Below are 27,384 nucleotides of genomic sequence, written 5' to 3'. Positions count from 1 at the left end.
GCATGACACATGATTAGAACATGGTTAATAAATCAGAGCCTAAACCTACTGCTGCAATAAGAATTAATAATGAATGAGTTGATTGAAATGATACCTTAAAATGTATGCTAATAGTGTGACTCATGCAACAGCAGGCTATACACTAATAAGCCAGCAGATGTATTATTTCTCAAGAGTAGAAGACCAGCAAAAGTGTAGCAATACGAGGAGTGCACTATCCAGTCCAGTTAAAATGAATGTGTTCTAGCTTATACTGTGTAAGGGAAACAAAGATACTAACCAGTGTACAACATTTGAAGTGTGACTGCTGGCGCAAGTCACATTAACCTATGTGACTGGAAGGACTCATAAAATGTAGGCCATCACTGATGTGTGCTTTGATTGCAGCAGTCTCATGAGATGTGCAACATGCAGTGATAGTTACTGTCCATACTGATGCAGCACTAAACTAAGCATAGAGACTTAAATACTATTGAATCCTATTACTATTGAAACCGTGATAAGCACCATCTCCTGCCAGTGGCGTATATTCATGGATGCCAAGGCAACAAGGCTTCCCCTAAAAATGAAATGTAGAAACATAAAATAATGTATCTTTTGTCTCTCTGCATTTCATAATTTTCCTTCAATTTGCAAGAGGCTGAATGTATCTCACAGGAGAAAGCATCCGAGCGAGCAAAACAGCTTCCCTCTGTCTCTCTACGTGTAGGCCATCTATCTCTACGTGTAGGCCATCTATCTCTCATTGAAGCCAAAGGATGCCAGCCAGCATCTGGCCACCATTGACAAAAAAACAAAAAAAACATTTGCCAATCAGTGTTGAGCTAAACTGAGCGAGCTCAGCTCTGAATGGTCATGGTGCACCAAAAAAAAAAGTGTCCAGGTAAGCCAGCTTGGACTTGGCATCACTCCTATCAAATCCTACTAAGAGCATACGTTATTAACAGAAAAACTTGAATTGTTGCATTTCATGGTGTTGTTGTCCTCTGGTGGCTAGTTGGCCAGCAAGTTAAAATTGGCCCTTTCCTAAATTAGCCATGGATGGAGATAGGGATTTGGACTTGTGGTTTTACTTAATTCGCTGTACTGGCCAATGATAACAGCAATTCTGATCCAACCATTAATTAATTAATTGTTGTTGTTCCCCTGGCCTGAGAGGATGGAAGTTCAATATGTAGATATGTGTAGAAGGCTACTGTTAACTAGCTAACGTGCCCATGAATGGAAGTTAGGCTATCGAGCAAGCATTTTAGCCAGGCAGCCTAGGACAACAAAAAATTGAAGCGTGTACTGTATGACAGAGTAATAGACTGTTTCGTCAATATGAAAGAGGAGGATGGCATTGGTGTTTCTCTACAAGTAGGGTGAGTCAACATGTTTCTCTACAAGCACGAACACACACGGACACACGCATTTGGCTTCCCCATTGATTTTGCACACCACTACTATCTCCTGCTCATAATCAGAAAAGATTGCTACTCACTCATTACATATCAACGCATAGCCGCGGGAAGTAGGGGTGCTGAGGATGCTGCTGCTGAAAATTGTAAAAATAATTATACAACAAAAATATTAGTTACAAATAGTAGTGTACTGGGCCTTTACTTGTCCTGTATTATTGGACCAATATAGTCCCTCCCAACCCACGCCCCAATTTTTTTCTGCCCCCACCTTAATGTGGCTAGGCCTATATTCTACCCTAGCATAGGTTACTTCCTCATTGTATGGTGTAGGGATTATGCTCCATGAATGTGTTCACAGAGCGCACGGACTCTCCCCGAAAGCTGGTATTGTGAACAAACACGTAGAATATATGATAGGCTATTCCTACTTGGCTAACTAGTTTGTAGCCGGCAATTGACTGACAACAGTAGCACAACAACATGCTGATCCTCACTGTCAATGACATCCCTGCAGCAGCCAAACATTGCAACATCAGCATATTGAACGACGTGGGCGAGGTTCCAAAACAGCTAGATCGCAAAGAAAATACACTGCTCAAAAAAATAAAGGGAACATTAAAATAACACATCCTAGATCTGAATGAATGAAATATTCTTATTAAATACTTTTTTCTTTACATAGTTGAATGTGCTGACAACAAAATCACACAAAAATTATCAATGGAAATCAAATTTATCAACCCATGGAGGTCTGGAGTTGGAGTTACACTCAAAATAATTAAAGTGGAAAATCACACTACAGGCTGATCCAACTTTGATGTAATGTCCTTAAAACAAGTCAAAATGAGGCTCAGTGGTGTGTGTGGCCTCCACGTGCCTGTATGACCTCCCTACAAAGCCTGGGCATTCTCCTGATGAGGTGGCGGATGGACTCCTGAGGGATCTCCTCCCAGACCTTGACTAAAGCATCCGCCAACTCCTGGACAGTCTGTGGTGCAACGTGGCTTTGGTGGATGAAGCGAGACATGATGTCCCAGATGTGCTCAATTTGATTCAGGTCTGGGGAACAGGCGGGCCAGTCCATAGCATCAATGCCTTCCTCTTGCAGGAACTGCTGACACAGTCCAGCCACATGAGGTCTAGCATTGTCTTGCATTAGGTGGAACCCATGGCCAACCGCACCAGCATATGGTCTCACAAGGGGTCTGAGGATCTCATCTCGGTACCTGATGGCAGTCAGGCTACCTCTGGCGAGCACATGGAGGGCAGTGCGGCCCCCCAAAGAAATGCCACCCCACACCATGACTGACCCACCGCCAAACCGGTCATGCTGGAGCATGTTGCAGGCAGCAGAACGTTCTCCACGGCGTCTCCAGACTCTGTCACGTCTGTCACATGCTCAGTGTGAACCTGCGTTCATCTGTGAAGAGCACAGGGCGCCAGTGGTGAATTTGCCAATCTTGGTGTTCTCTGGCAAATGCCAAACGTCCTGCACGGTGTTGGGCTGTAAGCACAACCCCCACCTGTGGATGTCGGGCCCTCATACCACCCTCGTGGAGTCTGTTTCTGACCGTTTGAGCAGACACATGCACATTTGTGGCCTGCTGGAGGTCATTTTGCAGGGCTCTGGCAGTGCTCCTCTTGATCCTCCTTGCACAAAGGCGGAGGTAGCGGTCCTGCTGCTGGGTTGTTGTCCTCCTACGGCCTCCTCCACGTCTCCTGATGTACTGGCCTGTCTCCTGGTAGCGCCTCCATGCTCTGGACACTATGCTGACAGACACAGCAAACCTTGCCACAGCTCGCATTGATGTGCCATCCTGGATGAGCTGCACTACCTGAGCCACTTGTGTGGGTTGTAGACTCCGTCTCATGCTACCACTAGAGTGAAAGCACCGCCAGCATTCAAAACTGACCAAAACATCAGCCAGGAAGCATAGGAACTGAGAAGTGGTTTTTGGTCGTCACCACCTGCAGAACCACTCCTTTATTGGGGGTGTCTTGCTAATTGCCTATAATTTCCACCTGTTCTCTATTCCATTTGCATAACAGCATGTGAAATGTATTGTCAATCAGTGTTGCTTCCTAAGTGGACAGTTTGATTTCACAGAAGTGTGATTGACTTGGAGTTACATTGTGTTAAGTGTTCCCTTAATTTTTTTGAGCAGTGTATATCAGAAAGCAGTAGCATAGCGTGAAATGGCTAGTTAAGGCAGCAGCGTCAATGTAGAAAAAGCCAGTGCATGGTAGCAGCAAGCAGCAGCAGGATGAGTGAGCAGACCCGGTCAGCTTAAATAGACCGCCAAATAAGGTAGGTGTGATTGTTACCAGCCTCTAATTGATGCCATCTCAGCTGAGGCTTGACACTCGAGTTTCCTTTCTGAACTGGCTCTGCTTAATTTTGATGTCAACATCTTATCATCACTTCTATTAATTATAGTTCTCTGCTTTTACCATTACATGAACTAGTACAGTAAATGTAGTTAAGAAAAGTTATTATAGAAACAAACAGTGATAAAAAGGTAAAAAGAGACTTTCTATGAATGATACTGTATTTGGTTTTATCAATCAGTTGTAATGAACACGATGGGAGACAGAGAGCTGGTTTCAAGCGCAGGGCAGAGCAGGTGTTTATTTGTAAAAGGACCACAGGAGGAGGCAGGTAGCTGGGTCCATGGGCAGGCAGAAGGTCATACACAGGGGGTCCAGAAAGGCAACAGTACAGGCAGGGAAAAGGCTAGTAACATAATCTGGGAGATCAGGCAATAGGTTGATAACAGGAAATCCGATAGGCTAAAGTACAGGCAGGGAATAGGCAAAAACTATCATACACAGGAGGATTAAATTACAGCAAAAACAGAGCTTTGCCTAGAAGTGTGTAACAAAACAAACAATACCTCACAATGATGGGGTGCAACGAACTGAATTAAATAGTGTGTGATAATGACATACAGGTGTGTGAACAGGTGATCAGAATTCAGGTGATTGGGATTTGGAGAGGGAGCTGCGTTCAGGGGATCTATGTGTTTGAGAGTGTGAGTTGGAAACAGACGCTACATCAGTCTGATATCTTCTTTGATAGCATGCTTATCTGTTGTACTTAGCACAGAGTGTGTCCTTAATGCCACTTCTCCAGTGTGTCCAAAGTTTTCCCAAGGTAGAGGCCCCACCTCAAGACTCTGATCCTTTGAATTGGGGTAAATGTCCCTGATTGTTCCATACAGTATACTGATAAGATAAAATATCAAAACCAACTGATTAGGGAACACAGTCAACACGTTCTACTGTATGTAAAGTGTTCTGTGTGTATTGAGTATACAGACAGAGCTGTATTGAGGCAGATGCGTTTCATTCAAGCAACACATAAATTGGTTCTGAATGCCACACGCACAAATGGGGAATTTACATAATTAGGTAATATGGACTTTCCTTCATTTCTCAAGGAAAGATACAGTACATTGAACACGTCTAGATACCAAGTTCCCAACAAAGAGGACTTCCTCAAACAAACACATTTATAATTTCCCCTGGAATGTGCCGATCGAACATTTGACTTCATGCATTATTAAGGCTGGAATAAAGAGCCAATGTTAGTCTGAACAGAGCAGTGTCCTTCAGAGGGTGTCATCGGTTACGCTGAGGTCTTGTTCTCCACCACCGTCCCTAATAACAGCGTCACTGCCTCCGACTGAGCCAACCACCTGATTTGAAAACCTGTTCTGCTCTCTGCAGAAATCAACACTAACTAGACACTGACTCCTCTCATGACTTTACATTTGTAGAATGTATACATGTTAGTCGCGGTTGAACCCAACTCTAAGCCAAAATGCAACAACATGCACATGCCAAGCCTCTGCATGTCAAGCCTGATGGGAAAATTTGAAAAATGGGTTCAGTGTATAAACAGGCATAAGAAGGCAACTTTTGTTTGTAAACATGGAGAAACAGGAGCCAATAATTAATCCTGAAAAGAAAGGCTGCTGTGAGCAGGGACCAAAATAATGACAGGCCACTAAACAATTGGCCAGTGTTCTCTCACTATGTCAATCCACGACTAGAGCTCCATTCTCAATCATACAGGCATCTGTGTTGACCACTAGTACAACATCTGACAAAGCTCCATTCCCTAAAAACAAACAGTACAGTTGTCTTAGAGCTTGACTTATTCTGTCATCTGTTTTTGGAAAGAGCAAAATCTCATGATCAGATAGAGGACTACAGGAAACGAGAGCAGGACAAACGGGTTGTTTACAATCATAAAACCCAAAATTATTTTTGATGTTGTTATGTTCCCCTAATGTTTGAGTGTCCAGTTTTCTGTTAATTATGGGAACATTCTAACTACGTTAGCTAGCAAAAACCATCTGAGAACATTTGAAATTGGTGTTAAAGCTAGAACATTCCCGTAATGTCAAACAGAAGTCATCTAGAATGTGGTTACAATGTTCTCAGAATATACAACATTAATGTTCTAGACACGTTTTATGGGATGTTGCAAGAACATCCGTGTTTAGTTTTCCGAGGGTTAATTAGGAGAATATTCTATCAACGTTCCACCAAATATACACAGGACATGGTTGCCATGTTCTCAGAATATACAGTACATTTTTGACATTTTGTATTCTATATTCTAAAATTTATTAAATATTTTTTTACCTTATCAATCTATACACAGTACCCATAATGACAAGTGAAAACATGTTTTTAGAAACAGAAATAGCTTATTTACATAAGTATTCAGACCCTTTGTTATGAGACTCGAAATTGAGCTCAGGTGCATCCTGTTTCCAGTAATCATCCTTGAGATGTTTCTACAACATGAATGGAGTCCACCTATGGTAAATTAAATTGTTTGATGATGTGGAAAGGTGCACACCGGTCTATATAAGGTCCCACAGTTGAAAGTGCAAGTCAGAGCAAAAACCAAGCCATGATGTCGAAGGAATTGTCCGTAGAGCGCCGAGACAGGATTGTGTTGAGGTTCACCTTCCAACAGGACAATGACCCTCAGCACACAGCCAAGACAACGCAGGATAGGCTTCGGGACAAGTTTCTGAATGTCCTTGAGTGGCCCAGTCAGAGCCCGGACTTGAACTTGATTGAATTGCTATTTGACTTTTAGGACCCCTATTTTTTTGTGTAATTTGGCCTTTACTACTACAGCCCATAGAAAAGCATTGAATAACACATTCATAAATTTAAGTCAAAAGGTAAATCATAAGGAATAAGGTTTTGAAGTGTATGTACTCTATGAGATATAAGAAAGCTCAGGAAATATAAGAAAATGTTTGGACACATATTTCATAACCCCTTTTGTTGGAACAAAACTACCTCCTTACTTCTATTAATTTGTATGGGTTACCTTCAGACGAGTCCCGTGACACTTGTGGGGGTCGAAGAAAAAAACGGAGAACACCGTGAGTCTTCCTTTTCCCCTGTGGGCCAAACCGTTCGAACGCTACAGACTTTTTCATGAGAAGACCGATTTTCAATGGTCTGACAAACACCAATGTAGCTTGGCCACCTTTCACCGCAGCTGCGGAAGGCCGACATACTGTAGGCGGATGTGACCCGCCTTATCTCAGCTCACTGGTCACCATAGCAGCACCCACCCGTAGCACGCGCTCCAGCAGTTATATTTCACTGGTCATCCCCAAAGCCAATTCCTCCTTTAGCCGCCTTTCCTTCCAGTTCTCTGCTGCCAATGACTGGAACGAATTGCAAAAATCACTGAAGCTGGAGACTCATATCTGTCAGACTGCACCTCTACATAGCCCATCTGTAAATAGCCCATCCAACTACCTCATCGCCATACTGTTATTTTTTGTTGTTGTTGCTCCTTTGCACCCCAGTATCTCTACTTGCACATTTATCTTCTGCACATCTATCACTCCAGTGTTTAATTGCTAAATTGTCATTATTTCGCCACTATGGCCTATTTATTGCCTTACCTCCCTTATCTTACCTCATTTGCACACACTGTATATAGACTTTTTTTATTGTGTTATTGACTGTATGTTTGTTTATTTCATGTGTAACTCTGTGTTGTTGTTTGTGCTTTATCTTGGCCAGGTCACAGTTGTAAATGAGAACTTGTTCTCAACTAGCTTACCTGGTTAAATAAAGGTGAAATATATATATATATTTTTAATTTAAAAAAAGAGAGATATCCCTTATTGGGACAGTGATAAGGGTGTTCATCATTGGTGCTGGTGGCCTGGGTTTGAGACCCGCTAGGGGATTCACCCTACTCTCACATTCTTAGCAATATACACTACATGACCAAAAGTATGTGGACACCTTCTCGTCGAACATCTCATTCCAAAATCATGGGCATTAATATGGAGTTGGTCCACCCTTTGCTGCTATAACAGCCTCCACTCTTCTGGGAAGGCTTTCCACTTGATATTGGGATGTTGCTCCGGGGACTTGCTTCCTTTCAGCCACAAGAGCATTAGTTAGGTTGGGCACTGATGTTGGGTGATTAGGCCTGGCTCGCAGTCGGTGTTCCAATTCACCACAAAGGTTTCGACGGGGTTGAGGTCAGGGCTCTGCGCAGGCCAGTCAAGTTCTTCCACAACGATCTCGACAAACCATTTCTGTATTGACCTCACTTTGTGCACGCTGGAATTGTGTGGCCTCACGTTCGGTGAGCTTGTGTGGCCTACCACTTCGCGGCTGAGCAGTTGTTCTTAGACGTTTCCACTGAACAATAACAGCACTTACAGTTGACCAGAGCAGCTCTAGTAGGGCAGAAATCTGACAAACTGACTTGTTGGAAAGGTGGCATCCTATGACAGTGCCACGTTGAAAGTCACTGAGCTCTTCGGTAAGGCCATTCTACTACTAATGCTTCCTATGGAGATTGCATGGCGGTGTACTCAATTTTATACACCTGTCAGCAACGGGTGTGCCTGAAATAGCCGAATCCACTAATTTGAAGGGGTGTCCACATACTTCTGTCTATATATAGTCTATGTTAATGTCATTATTTGGCAAAAGTTACAACACACCTATCTGATCTACTTAAAATGTGTTTGTCATTAAAAGACAGACATCTCTAGGATTCATCCTTGAATGAATCATCTCAATCCATAAAGTCAATAAATCCCACCATGCCTAGTGCTTAGTGTTTACTTAGCACTAAGCACTGCCCTTGTTTTGCTAGTGAGAGGTTAGTGTAGCCCAAGCTAGTAGGCGGGGACTTGATTCTTGGAGCTGATCGACCTTGAACTGCTAATCTCAAACACTGAGGTCGATACAAACTGTTTGTTGGCAGCTTTGTTTTGACATGACTGAGCGATGCTGATCATGAGCATAACATGCCCAGCACGATTACCCTGCTGAAAAAACGCGACAATGTGTTTTTTTTCTGGTGACCATCGCATGTTGTTTTGGACACTGATGCTAGTATGTTGGTGACCATCTGATATTAGTGGCGTGGCTTTCAGATAGTTTTTTTGGGCGAGTAAATATGATTCTTGTTAAGTTCGTACACCACAAATTTAAATGTTCCTTAAATATTTTTGCACATAACATATTCTAATATAATATTCATAACAGTATTTACATATTGTAACAAAGCAGTAACTATCCCAATGTTGGGATTTTCATAGTCTCTTAATTAAGGAACTCATACACTTGTGTAAAACTCATTAATGCAACAAACCTGTCAGTGTCTTCAACCTTAATAAAACAGAACAGATGAGCCGGAATAACATTTACTCACAGGTGGCCATAAATAACGTAAAGCCACGCCTGCAGTCTTCTGATCTGACCCGCTGTGTGTAATATCTCTATAAACTAGCATCAACAACCCAACTACATGACCCAATAACTGCAACCCAGTAGTAGGGTCAGGATACGAACCCAGCATTTAGTGAGTGTAGGGGCAGCCTATTAATGCAGACTTTGTAATTAATTGTGCATGTTTATCTTACATGCGATTAGAACAAATGTTCTAGATGTGAATGTTGTTACGAACCGGGTCGTAACAAAGAGGAAGACAACGCGGAGATAAAGAAATAACAAAAATATATTTATTAAATAAAGTAACCTACACAAGTAACAATGGTGTGTGTAGTCAGTGTAAGGGAGTGGATGTGTGCATAGATGGTGATAATGAGGGGTGTTGAGGTGCCAAAACAAATAAACACAAAGAAGCTCCAAAATGCCACAAAAAACAGTGTCTACGTGGAGAGTGTCTCCTCAACGTATGGGGGAAAGGTGTCGTTATCGCTGGGACACACCCGAGCCCAGGTGTGTGCCATTTCGCTGACGACCCTTCCAGCACCGCCCACCGACATCGTATTAATGAAAACAAGAGCAGAAGGAAAGAATTCAGCGCACAGAGTGGGGGGGTCGTCACAATGTGCACTTTTAAATTGGGTGGCCTGAGACTAAAAAATATTGCCAAAGACTGAAGTAAAATCAAATGTATTTATACCATCAGAGATGCTCTGAAAGCATCTGATTTTCTCAAGTCCAAGTCAATGCAGAGTCCCCTGGGTCTCAAACAGAATAGACCTGAGTCCACCTTGTTCACTGGGCAGCTAGACCAGCTAGACCATGCTGGTCGGACAAGCTTGACCAGCATCAGACCAGCACTGACCAGCGATTGACCAGCATAGACCAGCATGGACTAGCTTGAAATTTATGCTGGTCTATGCTTTTGTTTCAGCAGGGTAGCTAACAAGAACTTTTGACCCCATCCTGTGACCTCTGGCATGATCATCCATCCTGTTTATCTCCTATCTGCCTGTGCACAGAGACAGACGACACTGGCCAATACTGGTTAGAGAAAGGATAGTCTCTTCTGAAAGTCGCTGTGGAGGCAGACAAACAACAGCGAGAACTCACACAGGCGATGTGATGAAGATATAGGCCAAATACCTGGAAGTCAATTCATAGACTTCCGTGAGAGTATGGTTTTCAATTAAACTTTCAAATGTTTTGAAAGTCTCTGATAAAGATTGAGATTTAGAAATACATTTGATGCATCCTGTATACTGTGTTGTGCAGTTGCGCAGAACTATTTTGAGTATTGAAGTCCTTAGAAGTGACTCCGCTCTGTTGTATTGCAGCTAGTGAAGACAGCGGACTTGGACCCCAGGCAGAACTACATCCTTGGTTTTCATCCCCATGGGATCCTGGTGGCTGGAGCCTTCACTAACTTCTGCACGTACGCTACAGGCTTCAGGAAACTGTTCCCTGGACTGGACAGCTTTCTGCTGATGCTACCTCTCTGGTTCAGAGCCCCCTTCTTCAGAGACTACATCATGATGGCAGGTTAGTGGGGTTGGGGTTAGAGGTCAAGGTCAAGGCAGGGTTACTGTGAAACACTTTGTGACAGATGTTGCTGTAAAGACAAGATCGCAATATAAATACATCTGATTAATTGATTTACTGATAGATTGATTAGGGACAACCATCATGATACAAATTAACATGTTTGATCATTGTTCGACAGTGAAGAATAGTGTACCAAACTTCCCCCCCACTGTTAACTACACCTGATCTCAGTGTCTACTGTGTGTCCCAGGTTTGATTCCCTCGGACAAGGAGAGTGCCAGCTATCTGTTACGTCGACAGGGAGGTGGGAATGCCGTTGTTATAGCAGTAGGAGGAGCCCCCGAGGCCCTTGACGCACACCCTGGCGCCTTCACCATTCTCTTAGCCAATAAGAAGGGCTTCATCAAACTGGCAATGGAACATGGGTAAGACCAGAGCCAGAGATGGCGGAGGACATTTTACTGCCTGTGTCTCCGATTTTAAATCTTATAACTGGTTACACAAGTGACTTCAACAGTGTCAATCACTTCATCATAGTTTGATATTAATGTTCACAGTGTGTACTTGTGGATGGCTTACTGAAATAGTGACATGTGTAAGCCCTTTGGGAATTTCAATTGGGAGCATGCATGCACCGTATGACATACAGAGGGACAAGTGAAGTGACACCTTGATTGATTGAATTTATCAGACCATTTTTAAAATACATATATGAGGGCGCTCCAGCCGGTGACGCCTCAACATAAAATATCACCATTTCCATTGTGGTCCTTTTGTAAGGGGGGGGGGGGGGGGCAGCTGAGTACAAAAACGTTTATTTCACCGTACCACTATTAAATCCTTCTCGTGGAATAGTTATGGTTATCCCAGAACAAGTTAAAGTAGTTACATAGGTACCTGGGGACCATACTGTGGACTGTCTTATGTACATGACACAATTTCATCTGAGAAACTCTCTTCTCCACTTTGAGCCATCTGAGGCTTTCAAAGTGGGAATGGTCAAGATGAGTACGTGCTGGAAGGTTAAGAATAATCCTGACTAATTTGTTCTGAGATGTCTGCAGTTTATTTGTAATTATCTTGGGGGCACTATTGTACCAGGAAGAGCACACATAGTTGAAGTGGCACTGAACAAGAGCCCCTGCCAATGCCACCATTGCGTTCTTATCCAGATATTTGGCGGTTCTTGCCTTGAACCTAATTTTATGGTTCACTTTGGAGAACTTTTTGTGCCATGCTCTCCCTGTCAGATGGTTATCTAGCACACATCCACGATAATTAACTTTTGTGTCTTTTGCTGTGACCACTCTGTCACCTACTACCATCTTAAAGTTAGGGGAATTCCTCAGTTTCACATTGGACCAGTACAAGAGGGACTCTGTTTTTCCAAGGTGTAGTGACAAATCAAATCAAATCAAATCAATCAAATCTTATTTGTCACATCCACCAAATACAACAGGTGTAGACCTTACTGTGAAATGCTTACTTACAAGCCCTTAAACAACAATGCGGTTCAAGAAATAGAGTAAAGAAAATATTTACTAAATAATAAATAATCATCAAAAAGTAACACAACAAAGTTACATGACAATAACGAGGCTATATACAGGGAGTACTGAGTCAATGTGTGGGGGTACAGGTTAATAGAGGTAATTTGTAAAATGACTATGCAAAGATAGATAATAAACAGCGAGTAGCAGCAGGTGGGGGGGTGTTCAATGTAAATAGTCTGGGTGGCCATTTGATTAATTGTTTAGCAGTTTTATGGCTTAGACTGTTCTCTCTGCTACCCCTATGACTTGGGTGACTGGAGCCTTTGACAATTTTTTGGGCCTTCCTCTGACACCACCTATATAGGCGTATATAGGTCCTGGATGTCAGGAAGCTGGGCCCCAGTGATGTACTGGGCCTTACACACTACCCTCTGTAGTGCCTTATGGTCAGATGCCAAGCAGTTGCTATACCAGGTGGTGATGCAATGCTCTCAGTGGTGCAGCTGTAGAACTTTTTGAGGATCTGGGGACCCATGCCAAATCTTTTCAGTCTCCTGAGGGGGAAAAGGTTTTGTCATGCCCTCTTCACAACTGTCTTGGTGTGTTTGGACCATTATAGTTCATTGGTGATGTGGACACCAAGGAACTTGAAACTTTCTGTCACGCCCTGATCTGTTTCACCTGTCCTTGTGCTTGTCTCCACCCCCGCCATGTGTCGCTTATTATCCCTAGTGTATTTATCCCTGTGTTTCCTGTCTCTCTGTGCCAGTTCGTCTTGTTTTGCCAAGTCAACCAGCGGTTTTCTCCTTGCTCCTATTTTTTCCAGTTTCTGTTTTTCCTAGCCCTCTTGGTTTTGACCCTTGCTTGTCCTGACACCAAACCATCCTCCCTGACCCTTCTTCCTGCTTTGACCTCAAGCCTGCCTATCGTCTTGTACCGTCTGGACTCGGACCTGGTTACTGAAACCCTGCCTGTCCTGACCTCGAGGCTGCCTATCACCTGGTACTGTTTGGACTCTGTCCTGGTTTATGAACTCTCGCCTGTACCCAACCTACCCTTTGCCAACCCCATTTGTTATAATATATATCGGCGCTCAATCATCTGCCTGTGTCTGCATTTGGGTCTCGCCTCATGTCCTTATACTCTCGACCCGCTCCATTCAGCCCCGTCAATGTTAACGGGGGCCTGTTTGGCCCTCCTTTTCCAATAGTCCATGATCAGCTCCTTTGTCTTGCTCACATTGAGGGAGAGGTTGTTGTCCTGGCACCACACTGCCGTGGCTCTGACCTCCCTATAGGCTGTCTCATCATTGTCGTTGGTCAGGCCTACCACTGACGTGTCATCAGCAAACTTAATTATGGTGTTGTCGTGCTTGGCCACGCAGTAGTGGGTGAACAGGGAGTACAGGAGGGGACTAAGCACACACCCTTGAAGGGCCCCAGTGTTGAGGATCAGCATGGCAGATGTGTTGTTGCCTACCCTTACCACCTGGGGGCGGCCTGTCAGGAAGTCCAGGATCCAGTTGCAGAAGGGGTCCTTAGCTTAGTGATGAGCTTTGTGGGTACTATGATGTTGAACGCTTAGCTGTAGTCAATGAACAGCATTCTCACATAGGTGTTCCTTTTGTCCAGGTGGGAAAGGGCAGTGTGGAGTGCGATTGAGATTGCGTCATCTGTGGATCAGTTGGTGTGGTATGTGAATTGGAGTTGGTTTCACGCCTGCTCCCGCTCCCCCCCCCTGTGTAATGCCCAACGCAGGAGATGAGAAGCAGGTACAGGGAGTGAACCATTTAATATAGACGGACATGCAGCAGAATAAGAACAGCGTCTGGTCATAAACACGACACAACAAACAATGCTACTACAGGGAACAACACAGAGGAGCAGACATATATGCAGGGCCCACAACAAAGTGATGGAGTTCAGGTGAGTCCAATGAGCGCAGATACGTGCAATGATGGTAACAGGTGCCTATAATGACGGGTAGCCCGGTGCCCTGGAGCGCCAGGGAGGGGGAGCGGGCATGACAGTACCCCCACCCCCCTGTAGGGGTGCCACCCGGTGTCCCACATGGGCGAGCCGGACGGGCCGGCGTAGAAGCATGACGTGGGATGGGAACCTGCCGAGCCAACCGGGGAAAGGAAACCTCTCGAACCAGCTTGGGCATGAAAGCCCGACAAGCCAGCTTAGGCACCCCTGGTTTCATCGGCGGCGGAATCCAAGCCCGACGTCACCAACAAAACAAAACCCTGATGCTTCTTGTATTAGTAGTAGCATTCTGTAACGCCCAACACAGGAGATGAGAAACAGGTACAGGGAGTGAACCATTTAATATAGATGGACATGCAACGGAACAGGATATAAACACGACACAACAAACAATGCTACTACAGGGAACAACACAGAGGAGCAGACATATATACAGGGGCGATCAACAAAGTGAGGGAGTCCAGGTGAGTCCAATGAGCGCAACTGCGCGTAATGATGGTAACAGGTGCGTATAATGACAGGTAGCCTGGAGCCCTTGAGCGCCAGGGAGGGGGAGCGGGAGCGGGCGTGACACCCTGGCGCTCGAGGGTTACACTTCTTTACACACACCTGTCACTATCAAAACGCGCAGCAGGCTCAGTGGACTCACCTGGACTCCTTCACGTTGTTGATTACCCCATGTATATCTGTCTGTTCCTCGGCGGTGTTCCCTGTGTCCGTATTAATTGTTGTTATGTGTTCCTGTCCAGATGCTGTTCCATTTCATGTCCGTCAGCTATTAAACCTTCACTCCCTGTACCTGCTTCTCATCTCCTGCATCGATCCTTACAGTGGGTCTAGGGTTTCCGGCATAATGGTGTTGACGCGAGTCATGACCAGCCTTTCAAAGCACTTCATGGCTACCGATGTGAGTGCTACGGGGCGGTAATCATTTATGCAGGTTACCTTCGTTTTCTTGGGCACAGGGACAATGGTGGTCTGTTTGACACATGTAGGTTACTGTCATATAGTCATTTACTGACATTCAGAAGTGCAACACTGAGGGGTTTCTCAACTACATTTTTGTCTTTGTGGGAAACCAACAGTGCAGAATTATCTGCATAGAGGAAAAGGTCACATGTACAGGCAGATTTCAGATCCTTTATATACAACAGAAAGAAAAGTGGACACAGCACACTTGTAACGGTTGTCGTTGGTGGAAGGAGAAGAGGACCAAAGTGCAGCGTGGTACATATTCATAATAATTTAATAAAGAATGAATACTGAACAAAAACAACAAACCGACAAACGAACAGTTCTGTAAGGTGCAAACAAAAACACTAAACAGAAAATAACTACCCACAACCCATAGTGGGAAAACAGGGTACCTAAGTATGATTCTCAATCAGAGACAACGATCGACACCTGCCTCTGATTGAGAACCATACTAGTCCAAACACATAGAAATATAACGACTAGAACAAAACATAGAAAAATAACATAGAATGCCCACCCCAACTCACGCCCTGACCAACTAAAATAAAGACATAAAAAGGAACTAAGGTCAGAACGTGACAACACTCCCTTAGTGTACCCAAAGTTCAAGATTTTGGTTTTAGACCGGGTCCCAACCACATACATCATCTGTTTTTTTTCCTTGCAGATAAGAGATAACCCATTTGTGGCTAAGTTGTTAAAGCCCATGGCTCTTCGTTTGATTAACAGAATCTCATGATCCACTGTATCAAATGCATTTTGGAGATCTAACATAACCATAGCACAAAATAGCCCACCATCTACTTCCTTCCTGATTGGATCAGTTAGATATAGTAGGCAAGTGTCGGTGGAATGGGATTTCCTAAATCCAGACTGGAGCTCATATACAGTAGTAGGTTATGTAAGGAAATATAACTGTCAATCTGCTCGAACATAATCTTTTCCATGACCTTCGATAAAATACACAGGATTGAGACAGGCCGTTAGTTTCCATGATCTAGCCTATTCTCTTCATTACATAGAGGAATGTCCCTTGCAAGTTTTAGTTCACTGGAAAAAATCCCTAGTTCAATATACAGATTTACAATGTGAGTTATGCAGTTGACTCAGACACTTTGTCACGTTCCTGACCTGTTTTCTGTTGTTTTGTATGTGTGTGTTGGTCAGGGCGTGAGTTTTGGATGGGCAGTCTATGTTTTTTGTTTCTATGTTGGTTTTGGGTTGCCTGGTATGGCTCTTAATTAGAGGCAGGTGTTTTGCGTTTTCCTCTAATTGAGAGTCATATTAAGGTAGGTTGTTCTCACTGTTTGTTTGTGGGTGATTGTCGCTGTGTCTGTGTTTGTTGCACCACACGGTACTGTCTCGTCCTTTCGGTCGTTCCTGTTCATGTGTTCTTCGTTTCATGTAAGTTCGTAGTTTAGGTCTGTCTAGTTCGTTTTGTTATTTTGTATATTTAGTCAAGTGTATTTCGTGTCTGTCTTCGTCTTACAATAAAGTATTACGTATTCATCACCCGCTGCGCCTTGGTCTACTCACTCACCGAAAGAGAGCCGTTACTGAATCACCCACCAAACCCAGATCAAGCGCTGGAGGCACTGAGGAGAGCAGAGGCAACCGGAGAAGGGAACCGGAGTTATGAGGGGACACGTCTAGCACGGAAGCCCGAAAAGCCCGTGAGTACCACCCAAAAATTTCTTGGGGGGAGGGGGCTAAGAGGTAGTGGGCCGAGGGCAGGTAGGAGACCTGCGCCCACTTCCCAGGCTAACCGTGGAGAGCGGGAGTACGGGCAGACACCATGTTACGCAGTAGAGCGCACGGTGTCTCCTGTACGGGTGCATAGCCCAGTGCGGGTTATTCCACCTCCCCGCACTGGACGGGCTACGGGGAGCATGCAACCAGGTAAGGTTGGGCAGGCTCAGTGCTCAAGGGAGCCAGTACGCCTACACGGTCCGGTATTTCCGGCGCTACCTCCTCGCCCCAGCCCAGTACCACCAGTGCCTACACCACGCACCAGGCTTCCAGTGCGTTTTAAGAGCCCTGTTCCTCCTCCACGCACTCTCCCTATGGTGCGTGTCTCCAGTCCAGTGCCTCCAGTTCCGGCACCACGCACTAAGCCATCTGTGCGTATCCAGAGCCCTATACGCACTGTTCCTTCTCCCCGCACTCGCCCTGAGGTGCGTGCCCTCAGCCCGGTACCTCCAGTTCCGGTACCACGCACCAGGCCTATAGTGCGCTTCGAGAGGTCAGTGTGCCCTGTCCCTGCTCCCCGCACTAGCCTTGAAGTGCGTGCCGTCATCCCGGTACCTCCAGTTCCGACACCACGCACCAGGCCTACTGTGCGCCTCAGCAGGGCAGAGTCGGCCGTCTGCCCAACGCCTTCTGCACTGCCTGTCTGCCCAACGCCTTCTGCACTGCGTGTCTGCCCAGCTCCGTCTGAGCCATCTGTCTGCCCAGCTCCGTCTGAGCCATCTGTCTGCCCAGCTCCGTCTGAGCCATCTGTCTGCCCAGCGCCGTCTGAGCCATCTGTCTGCCCAGCGCCGTCTGAGCCATCTGTCTGCCCAGCTCCGTCTGAGCCATCCGTCTGCCCAGCGCCGTCTGAGCCATCCGTCTGCCCAGCGCCGTCTGAGCCATCCGTCTGCCCAGCGCCTTCTGAGCCATCCGTCTGCAGAGGGCCTTCTGAGCCATCCGTCTGCCCAGCGCCTTCTGAGCCATCCGTCTGCCCAGCGCCTTCTGAGCCATCCGTCTGCCCAGCGCCTTCTGAGCCATCCGTCTGCCCAGCGCCTTCTGAGCCATCCGTCTGCCCAGCGCCTTCTGAGCCATCCGTCTGCCCAGCGCCTTCTGAGCCATCCGTCTGCCCAGCGCCTTCTGAGCCATCCGTCTGCCCAGCGCCTTCTGAGCCATCCGTCTGCCCAGCGCCTTCTGAGCCATCCGTCTGCCCAGCGCCTTCTGAGCCATCCGTCTGCCATGAGCCATTAGAGCCGCCCGTCTGTCCCGAGCCATTAGAGCCGCCCGTCTGTCCCGAGCCATTAGAGCCGCCCGTCTGTCCCGAGCCATTAGAGCCGCCCGTCTGTCCCGAGCCATTAGAGCCGCCCGTCTGTCCCGAGCCATTAGAGCCGCCCGTCTGTCCCGAGCCATTAGAGCCGCCAGCCAGTCAGGAGCTGCCAGAGCCGCCAGCCAGTCAGGAGCTGCCAGAGCCGCCAGCCAGTCAGGAGCTGCCCTACAGTCAGGAGCTGCCTTACAGTCATGAGCTGCCCTACAGTCATGAGCTGCCCTACAGTCATGAGCTGCCCTACAGTCATGAGCTGCCCTACAGTCATGAGCTGCCCTACAGTCATGAGCTGCCCTACAGTCATGAGCTGCCCTACAGTCATGAGCTGCCACCCAGCCCGGACCTGCCAGAGTCCCTCAGCCCGGACCTGCCAGAGTCCCTCAGCCCGGACCTGCCAGAGTCCCTCAGCCCGGACCTGCCAGAGTCCCTCAGCCCGGACCTGCCAGAGTCCCTCAGCCCGGACCTGCCAGAGTCCCTCAGCCCGGACCTGCCAGAGTCCCTCAGCCCGGACCTGCCAGAGTCCCTCAGCCCGGACCTGCCAGAGTCCCTCAGCCCGGACCTGCCAGAGTCCCTCAGCCCGGACCTGCCAGAGTCCCTCAGCCCGGACCTGCCAGAGTCCCTCAGCCCGGACCTGCCAGAGTCCCTCAGCCCGGACCTGCCAGAGTCCCTCAGCCCGGACCTGCCAGAGTCCCTCAGCCCGGACCTGCCAGAGTCCCTCAGCCCGGACCTGCCAGAGTCCCTCAGCCCGGACCTGCCAGAGTCCCTCAGCCCGGACCTGCCAGAGTCCCTCAGCCCGGACCTGCCAGAGTCCCTCAGCCCGGACCTGCCAGAGTCCCTCAGCCCGGACCTGCCAGAGTCCCTCAGCCCGGACCTGCCAGAGTCCCTCAGCCCGGACCTGCCAGAGTCCCTCAGCCCGGACCTGCCAGAGTCCCTCAGCCCGGACCTGCCAGAGTCCCTCAGCCCGGACCTGCCAGAGTCCCTCAGCCCGGACCTGCCAGAGTCCCTCAGCCCGGACCTGCCAGAGTCCCTCAGCCCGGACCTGCCAGAGTCCCTCAGCCCGGACCTGCCAGAGTCCCTCAGCCCGGACCTGCCAGAGTCCCTCAGCCCGGACCTGCCAGAGTCCCTCAGCCCGGACCTGCCAGAGTCCCTCAGCCAGGACCTGCCAGAGTCCCTCAGCCAGGACCTGCCGCCCCTTATCCCGGTGCTGCCCCTTATCCCGGTGCTGCCCCTTATCCCGGTGCTGCCCCTTCATTTAGGTGGTTTTAGTTGGAGGGTGGTCATTGGGAGGGGGATACAGAAGCGGGGAGTGACTATGGTGGTGTGGGGACCACCACCGTGGTCAGATGCCCACCCAGACCCTCCCCTGGACTTTGTGCTGGTGCGCCCGGCGTTCGCACCTTGAGGGGGGGGTTCTGTCACGTTCCTGACCTGTTTTCTGTTGTTTTGTATGTGTGTGTTGGTCAGGGCGTGAGTTTTGGGTGGGCAGTCTATGTTTTCTGTTTCTATGTTGGTTTTGGGTTGCCTGGTATGGCTCTTAATTAGAGGCAGGTGTTTTGTGTTTTCCTCTAATTGAGAGTCATATTAAGGTAGGTTGTTCTCACTGTTTGTTTGTGGGTGATTGTCGCTGTGTCTGTGTTTGTTGCACCACACTGTACTGTCTCGTCTCGTTCTTTCGGTCGTTCCTGTTCATGTGTTCTTCGTTTCATGTAAGTTCGTAGTTTAGGTCTGTCTAGTTCGTTTTGTTATTTTGTATATTTAGTCAAGTGTATTTCGTGTCTGTCTTCGTCTTACAATAAAGTATTATGTATTCATCACCCGCTGCGCCTTGGTCTACTCACTCACCGAAAGAGAGCCGTTACACACTTTTTCAAATTAAAAATGAAAAGGCATCGACTTGAATCCCTTGCTGCGAGTAAAACTGCTGGACTTGACTCTCCCCATAACAACCTGATTGACCAGGTAACTTGCTCGCTAATGTATTAGCTATAGGTGTAAAGTAGCTATTCAGACTGTCTGCAACCATGGCATTTTCTGATGTAACCTTTCCTCTAATGTCCTCGGTAAAATTTCGAGTTTTGTTCTTCAGTCTGTTACTGTAACCCAATAGCTTCAGACAATTCCACAATTTACTCGGATTGTTCCTGTTCTCAATAATTTTGTCATTAAAATAATCTTTCTTGGCCTTCTCTATCATCCTGTTAAAAAGTAGCAATGTCCTTTTTGAGCATGTGTGTATTAAATCACCAGCAAGTCTCTTTCAACAATTCATTAAACTTCTGGTGGTCTGTAACATGTTCCGACTATAATGGGTTTGCATTTTGGTAATAGAATGTCCAACCACACAGCTTCAATCTCGTCATGGCTTAAATCTAAACTATAGTTAAACCCAATATCTGATTTTACATACTACAAACTCCCCTGGATTTGCGATTGTGGTCTTTTCTAATTACTACATCAATTTCAACTTCAATCTCAACGTTTTTTATCAAACCATCTAGTCATGTTTCGGTAAAGAAAAGCACTCCCACCTTAAAGTTACTGGAGAGTTGGTGAATTTCCTCGATCTGGGGAAGAAGGATTCTAACATTGAGATAAATGATGTGTAGTCATCTCGTAGAAAACTCCTTTTCTAGAGTCAAGTTCTCCTCATCTGCTGGAACTGTCAGGCAAAATTGTTCACTTAAGATGTGTTGACTCCCTGCCATTCAATCGCAGCAGTGAAGCTCCATCCAGGGTTCGAAGCTCCATCTGATCCCATTGTTACAAGATCAAATGTATTTATATAGCCCTTCTTACATCAGCTGATATATCAAAGTGCTGTACAGAAACCCAGCCTAAAACCCCAAACAGCAAGCAATGCAGGTGTAGAAGCACGGTGGCTAGGAAAAACTCCCTAGAAAGGCCAAAACCTAGGAAGAAACCTAGAGAGGAACCAGGCTATGAGGAGTAGCCAGTCCTCTTCTGGCTGTGCCGGGTGGAGATTATAACAGAACATGGCCAAGATGTAAACATTTTCATAAATGACCAGCATGGTCAAATAATAGTAATCACAGTGAACAGGTCAGGGTTCCATAGCCGCAGGCAAAACAGTTGAAACTGGAGCAGCAGCACGGCCAGGTGGACTGGGGACAACAAGGAGTCATCATGCCAGGTAGTCCTGACGCATGGTCCTAGGGCTCAGGTCCTCCGAGAGAGAGAAAGAAAGAAAGAAAGAGAGAATTAGAGAGAGCATACTTAAATTCACACAGGACACCGGATAAGACAGAAGAAATACTCCAGATATAACAGACTGACCCTAGCCCCCTGACACATAAACTACTGCAGCATAAATACTGGAGGCTGAGACAGGAGGGGTCAGGAGACACTGTGGCCCCATCCGATGATACCCCCGGACAGGGCCAAACAGGCAGGATATAACCCCACCCACTTTGCCAAAGCACGGCCCCCACACCACTAGAGGGATATCTTCAACCACCAACTTACCATCCTGAGACAAGGCCGAGTATAGCCCACAAAGATCTCCGCCACGGCACAATCCAAGGGGGGCGCCAACCCATACAGGAAGACCACGTCAGTGACTCAACCCAGTCAAGTGACGCACCCCTCCTATGGGCGGCATGGAAGAGCACCAGTAAGCCAGTGACTCAGCCCCTGTAATAGGGTTAGAGGCAGAGAATCCCAGTGGAGAGAGGGGAACCGGCCAGGCAGAGACTGTAAAGGTTTTCTTCCTGGGGTGAAAGAGAGGACCAAAATGCAGCGTAGCCAGTGCTCAACATGTTTAATAAAATAACAAGTGAACACTACAAACAACAAACAAAATAACAAACCGTGAAAACCGAGACAGTCCTATCTGGTGCAGAACACACACAGAGACAGGAAACAAACACCCACAAAATCCCAACACAAAACAAGCCTCCTATATATGAGTCTCAATCAGAGACAACGACTACCATCTGTCTCTGATTGAGAACCCACACTAGGCTGACATAGAAACAGACAAACTAGACACACAACATAGAATTCCCACCCAGCTCACGTCCTGACCAACTAAACACATACAAAACAACAGAAAACAGGTCAGGAACGTGACAGAGACAGCAAGGGCGGTTCGTTGCTCCAGTGCCTTTCCGCTCACCTTCACCCTCCTGGGCCAGACTACACTCAATCATAGGACCTATGAGTCTTCAGTAAAGACTTAAAAGTTGAGACCGAGTCTGCGTCTCTCACATGGGTAGGCAGACCATTCCATAAAAATTGAGCTCTATAGGAGAAATCCCTGCCTCCAGCTGTTTGCTTAGAAATTCTAGCGACAATTAGGAGGCCTGCGTCTTGTGACTGCAGCGTACGTGTAGGTATGTACGGCAAGACCAAATCGGAAAGATAGGTAGGAGCAAGCCCATGTAATGCTTTGTAGGTTAGCAGTAAAACCTTGAAATCAGCCCTTGCCTTAACAGGAAGCCAGAGTAGAGAGGCTAGCACTGGAGTAATATGATGAAAGTTTTTGGTTCTAGTCAGGATTCTAGCAGCCATGTTTAGCACTAACTGAAGTTTATTTAGTGCTTTATCCGGGTAGCCGGAATGTAGAGCATTGCAGTAGTCTAACCTAGAAGTGACAAAAGCATGGATGAATTTTTCTGCATCATTTTTGGACAGAAAATATCTGATTTTTGCAATGTTACATAAATGGAAAAAGGCTGTCCTTGAAACAGTCTTGATATGTTCGCCAAAAGAGACATCAGGGTCCAGAGTAACGCCGAGGTCCTTCACAGTTTTTTATTTGAGACGACTGTACAACCATCAAGATTAATTGTCAGATTCAACAGAAGATCTCTTTGTTTCTTGGGACCTAGAACAAGCATCTCTGTTTTGTCCGAGTTTAAAAGTAGAACGTTTGCAGCCATCCACTTCCTTATGTCTGAAACACAGGCTTCCAGTGAGAGCAATTTTGGGGCTTCACCATGTTTCATTGAAATGTACAGCTGTGTGTCATCCGCATAGCAGTGAAAGTTAACATTATGTTTTCGAATGACATTACCCAACTCAGTTTTCCCCTGATTTTGCTGGTAATACTGCGAGTTCATCTTCAGCACCTCAAGTCTTATTTCGTGGGATACACAAAGCTTGCTAAAATCAAGCGTTTACATGTCATTACATCAATAGTGGAATCATTTAGGACAAACTTCAACACACCCATGAGTAAAATGGAAACTGGGTCTGTTCTCTACAAATATACTGTACCTTACAAACTCATAGAGATGATCGTAACAAAACTGAAGGCCAAACTTCTGTCTCAACTCACCTCACCTCTCCTCTACCCCTCCGTCACCCCACTCCTCTCCTCTACCCATTCCCTCCCTAGTGCCCATCTGGTGCCGGTCTTCTCCTTCGGGGAGAATGAGTTGTTCGACCAGGTGGAGAACCCTCGAGGCACCTGGATCCGCTTGATTCAGGACAAGCTGCAGAGCATCATGGGTATCTCTCTGCCCCTCTTCCACGCGCGGGGCATTTTCCAGTACAGCTATGGTATCATGCCCTACAGGAAGCCCATCAACACTGTGGGTGAGTAACATTCCATGTCACTGTATCTGCCAAATCTTTTTATCCTATTTCTCTAGCTTTCTCCTATTTCTATGTTGCAAGGCAATTGTTGTTTTTGGCAGAAGTTTCATATCAGTAAACTAACTGGAAAGATGGTTCTCTGTCATTAAACATGAGGAATATTGATATAAGAGGGACAGAGAGGAGCAGCTTTGCCCTGGGAAATATTTGACTTACTAGAATGTTACTAGATAGTAACATTGTCAGTTTGCCGCAACTTCTCAGCAACAGTGGCTGGCACACAGTTAGTCATCTGTCTGTGTATATCTATTGGCAAGGCCCAACGATGGCATATTTCATTTTCAATCCCCACTTGAAAAGTAAAGTCATGAGTAAAATCGTATCCAAAAAGCAAATACGTTTTTGCCCATTATGCACTACTTCCAGTGGCATACCGCAGTTTCACAAGGCCTGTTTTTGGTTTGGGCCCTCCAGAGCTCATGACCCCCCCCCCCGCACTGTGGGGCTGTGTGGTACACCAGTGACTACTACAGTAACCTATATTTGAATGTAATGTTATCATGCATACCCTTGGACCTTTCCACAGTGGGACGGCCAATCAGAGTGGAGAAGAATGAGAAGCCCACAGTGGAGGAGCTTGACGCCCTCCATCAGCTTTACACAGAAGAACTCAGCCAGCTGTTTGAGGAGCACAAGGGCAAGTATGGAGTGCCAGAGGACCAACACCTCAGCTTTGTCTGAGCAGGACTCATAACCAGGAGAGATATAGAGAGAGAGAGAGGGGAGAGGGAGAGAAAGGGACGAGAGAGAGGGGGTAGAGGTATGTTGGGAGAGAGAGATAAAGAAAGAGAGAGAGTGAGAGAGAGAGAGAGAGAGACTGAAAGAGAGAGGGGAAGGGGGAGGGGGGCATCAAAACCGTAATTGGAGTTGCACCACCAAGTTCTTTCACTTTCCTCAACCAGAAAAACATTTACAGCTATAACCATCTGAAGGATCCAGACCAAACTACAGGAGAAGTAACACGAGGAATTGATATGGACATTCTTAGCCAAGATATGGACAAATATTTCCCGTCATGAAAGCACTGTGTTATGTATGTTAACTAGATTCAGCTGCGGGCCTATTTTTTCTTGAGTCGGAGGGCCGGGACATAATTGCAAATAATTTGGAGACTGCAAAATGACCGCAAGAAGCCCAAACAGATATAGTGTTTGACGAAAACTTGCTTACATTTGTATATGACCAAATGTCTCTCTATTATGCATGAGAATACTTGGGAACAGATTTCTAAAAGTAAAATCACTTGGAGCTAATCTCCTGGTGTTTTTACAATCTATTATGTCCATCAATTAAAAAATTAAAACATTGTATTTTTTTTGCTCAGAACTTGGGGGGCCAAATAAAACCACCTATGAGCCAAATTCGGCCCTCGGGCAGCCAGTTGGGGAACCCTGTCCTAGAGCCACATTTTTGCCTTAATCCACAGATAAAGTGACGTCTGTCTGGGCAATTCGAGACTTGTATAAGTCCGTAGATCCTATCAAATAAAAGTCAGAGGTTGAATGGAGATTTCATGTAATGGGGTGATGCACTGTATCCTCACTTACAGTATATAAGGCCTCTAGGTCTCCTATATCAAAAACACACTAGGAAAAACTGGGAATAATTCTCATTTTACTCACTGTTTTTACATAATAATACTATATCTGGTTAAAAGTTTCCATTTACAGTATATATTTAACTTCCCAACTTATTAATTTTAAATGTCTTTGTCTTAATGTCTCTGTCATGTATACATTTTTCACAATATTGTAATATAAAATCTGTTAAAATAACTGATACTATTTTTCTCAATTGCATAGTTTTTATTATAATACCAGTTCATTTATTTTAATAAAGGTGATTTCAGGTCTCATTCACTGTATCAAACTTTGCACATTGCTGTCCATCCAGTTCTGATGAATGAATCAAGAGTCGGTGACAGTTTGAAGTTGGACCTGGTCCTTCAGCGGTAAAACTAACTGTGCACTTTCGCAACACTTTTTTCATGACTGCGATGGCCAGAGTGACATATTTCCAAACGGGCAGCAGACTGGCACATGGTCACATATTAGTGTACAGTGTCCAGGCACTTTCAACAAAGACCGATGACCCTCAGGCCATAAAAAAGAAAAGCACAGGGAGAGATAACCTATTCATAGATGTTAGCTAACTTTAGAATCTATTCACAAAGGTATCTTCCGTCTGGTGGGGGAGGTTTTATTTAGAGCCCGACTCTCAGTCTGAATGGTAACGCGCATTGCTTTCGGTATGTTGTTGGAAACATAAGGACCTTATCTTTCATATCAGCGTGAAATAATTGTATTAGTTCTAAGTATATATTTTGCATTTGTGAAATTATTTTGATGTATTATGAAAGAACCGTATCGCAATTAAGACTCGATTCACATTTAGATGTATTTGGCTGTTTTGGCTGCCGCAGCCAGTCTCCCTCTAAACACTTCATGACCAAAGGTATGTGGACACCTGTTGTCAAACGTCTCATTCCAAAATCATGGGCATTAATATGGAGTTGGTCCCACCTTTGCTGCAGTAACAGCCTCCACTCTTCTGGGTAGGCATTACAGTTGGCACTATGCATTTGGGTAGGTAGCGTTCTCCACTCCAGCCGACACTTGACATTACACATGGTGATCTTAGGCTTGTGTGTGGCTGCTCGGCCATGGGAACCTCTTTCATGAAGCTCCTGACGAACAGTTATTGTTCTGACATTGCTTCCAGAGGCAGTTTGGAACTCGGTAGTGAGTGTTGCAACCGAGGACAGACAATTTTTACATGCTACTTGCTTCAGCACTCGGTGGTCCCGCTCTGTGAGCTTGTGTGGCCAACCACTTTGCGACTGAGCCGTTGTTGCTCCTAGATGTTTCCACTTCACAATAACAGCACTTACAGTTGACTGGGGCAACTCTAGCAAGGCAGAAATTTGACACACTGACTTGTTGGAAAAGTGGCATCCTATGACGGTGCCACGCTGAAAGTCACCGAGCTCTTCAGTAAAGGCTATTCTACGGTTTGTTTATGAAGATTGCATGGTTGTGAGCTTGATTGTATACACCTGTCAGCAATGGGGGTGTTGCTGTAAAAGTCGAATCCACTAATCTGAAGGGGTGTCCACATACTTTTGTATAAATAGTGTATAAGCTCCTTGGACATTAAGGAGTAACGGAAGGCTCGCCTACACTCCTTAACAGTACATTTTTGGGCTAGGGGAGAGCTAGAGAAAAGACTAGAACAGCAGTTCCCAAACTTTTCTGTTCCGGAGACCACCAAATCACTTTCAAAGTCGCAGAATTCGGAGTCGCAAAATTTGTGAATGTAAAAGATAAAAGGCCTATTATTATCATTGTAAACAACTTTCATCGTAAAAAGTTATGTAAAATTGCCTATAATACCATTCATACTCCCAAGTGTTATTATTTTTGGAATAAAAAATAAATACAAATAAAAAAATGTCTTAACAAATGTATACAAAAATATATTTAAAAAATCTCAGGGGTTGAAAAACACTGGACTTTAATAAACTAGAATGAAAAGGACACAGGAAAGAAAAGTGACAAGAAAGTGAAGGA

General features: G+C 45.8%; 1 protein-coding gene across 3 annotated transcripts in view; it reads left to right on the top strand.

Moving 5' to 3' along the window:
- The window catches only part of LOC129868281 (2-acylglycerol O-acyltransferase 2-A-like), a 44,057-nt gene extending 18,387 nt beyond the window's left edge, over positions 1–25,670 (top strand). For all 3 annotated transcript variants that reach the window (XM_055942114.1, XM_055942113.1, XM_055942112.1), the window contains 4 exons: positions 10,484–10,688; positions 10,942–11,116; positions 23,556–23,755; positions 24,342–25,670. In XM_055942114.1, coding sequence (XP_055798089.1) covers positions 10,484–10,688; positions 10,942–11,116; positions 23,556–23,755; positions 24,342–24,496 — 735 coding nt within the window. In that variant the 3' untranslated portion in view covers positions 24,497–25,670. The remainder of the gene's footprint in view (positions 1–10,483; positions 10,689–10,941; positions 11,117–23,555; positions 23,756–24,341) is intronic.
- Positions 25,671–27,384: the final 1,714 nt, after the last annotated feature.

This window comes from Salvelinus fontinalis, chromosome 13 (assembly GCF_029448725.1).
Source record: "Salvelinus fontinalis isolate EN_2023a chromosome 13, ASM2944872v1, whole genome shotgun sequence".
In the NCBI taxonomy this organism is placed as follows: Eukaryota; Metazoa; Chordata; class Actinopteri; order Salmoniformes; family Salmonidae; genus Salvelinus; species Salvelinus fontinalis.
The sequence above is the reverse complement of the archived record's forward strand: the minus strand, read 5'-3'. Positions and strand labels throughout refer to the sequence as shown.